The 1737-nt window shown below is 37.4% G+C and overlaps 1 protein-coding gene across 1 annotated transcript in view; it reads left to right on the plus strand.

Annotated features, from left to right (window-relative positions):
- Nucleotides 1-676: 676 nt before the first annotated feature.
- SARC_07985 (hypothetical protein) overlaps nt 677-1737 on the plus strand; it is a 9227-nt gene continuing 8166 nt past the window's right edge. The window contains exon 1 of the mRNA XM_014298048.1: nt 677-1182. Coding sequence (XP_014153523.1) covers nt 897-1182 — 286 coding nt within the window. The 5' untranslated portion in view covers nt 677-896. The remainder of the gene's footprint in view (nt 1183-1737) is intronic.

Genomic DNA, 1737 nt, shown 5'->3' on the forward strand with positions numbered 1-1737 from the left:
TATATATTATATATGTATCATCTATGTACACGTTCTTTGCATATAGTGACAGTTGTGGCTACAATACCTGCATTACAGTCCGCGTTAGTGCAGATATACGGGTCAAAAACTACACATCCTTCTTCTTCCCAAGCATTCACTAATGCTTGTAGACTATGCAGGGGTTCATACCTAGAGAATCATACTTCACTCGAATTATATACCTTTGGTTTCCATCCTTTGTCAGGATTTTGCCCAATTTGAGGGAAGTCCAAAATACTTGTCACACTTGCGTGGTATGTATACACTTGTATCGGTCAACCGAAGGGATAGCCGTTAAAACCAAGAGACCTAGCACAGTTAGAACCATAAAGATACATACAACCAACAAATGGTATATACAATATAAAGGGCATACTTTATGTATCATATTTACGTCCTCTATATACCATACATACATAGCCCTCTCTATATACATTCTAGAATTTTTAAGATTGCATGGTGGTATGGGGAGCCAATGAACACCGGCCAATATTTCGATTCAGCCAATGTAAAACAAATACAATTCTCATTTCGCCAATAAAAATGGGTCCCAATTCCGTGCCCTTTTTTCGGTGCAAACGTGGCTTGCGAAACTTAATCGCGATTCTAAATATAGTACACAGTACATACACATTACACAGCAAAAACTATCGACTGTAAATACTCGCGTTTTTTTTTAAACTTATGTGGTGTGGGTGTGTTTACACGTATAAAAGGGCAATACTCGCGCTCATCTGTACATAAACTGTTGCGTGTTCTGCACTGCACATACGAAGACCATTCTATGATACTGTTTCCAGCTGAAATACTACACTCAGCTATCAACCTTGAAACACCCAGTACCAAAGTTAACAACGCGAACACATACATTCGACATGGCACCGTCTCAATACGATGTTGACTTCATCGTCATCGGAGGTGGCTCTGGTGGTATGGCAGCTGCCAAAGAAGCAGCTAAAAACGGTGCAAAAGTGGCCCTTTTTGACTACGTGAAGCCATCTACACAAGGAACTCAATGGGGTTTGGGAGGTACCTGCGTGAATGTAGGTTGTGTGCCGAAGAAGATCATGCACTACGCTGGTTTACAGGCTATCAATATGCACGACGCCCAGGCGCTGGGGTGGCAGGTAGAGGCGGATAGTATCAAGCACGACTGGACAAGTATGTTTTTTATATGTATAAGTATAAGTATGTATTTGTATATGTATATGTGCAAGTATGTATTTGTATCTGTATATGTATAAGCATGTATTTGTATATGTATATGTATGTATTTGTATATGTATTATGTATTATGTATTTGTTTATGTGTACGTATAAGTTTTTATATGTATATGTATATGTATATGTATGATATATTTGTATATGTATGCCGATGTATATGTATACATGTTTATGTGGATGAATTAGTGTATATTCTTGCACAAATATGCATGTGTTGTGTAACAAAAGTTATCTTTCTCACTTAGATCCAGCGATATGTTCTCAGACTATTCTAAGTAAGTTCTTAAATGTACAAACCTGTTTATTCCATCCATGGCCATACTCAAATGTCAAATTGCATGCGGGTGTATTTATGTGGGAATGTTAGTATATTGGTATATGTTTGTTCTTTGGATTTGTTTTGATTATTTTGTAGTCCGGCATTGACATTTGTGCAAATGTACTCGAATTTTACTTGTAAACAAACTTTGCGATCACAAGAATGCAGATAAC

The sequence above is a fragment of the Sphaeroforma arctica genome (genome assembly GCF_001186125.1).
Source record: "Sphaeroforma arctica JP610 unplaced genomic scaffold supercont1.675, whole genome shotgun sequence".
NCBI classification, from domain to species: domain Eukaryota; class Ichthyosporea; order Ichthyophonida; genus Sphaeroforma; species Sphaeroforma arctica.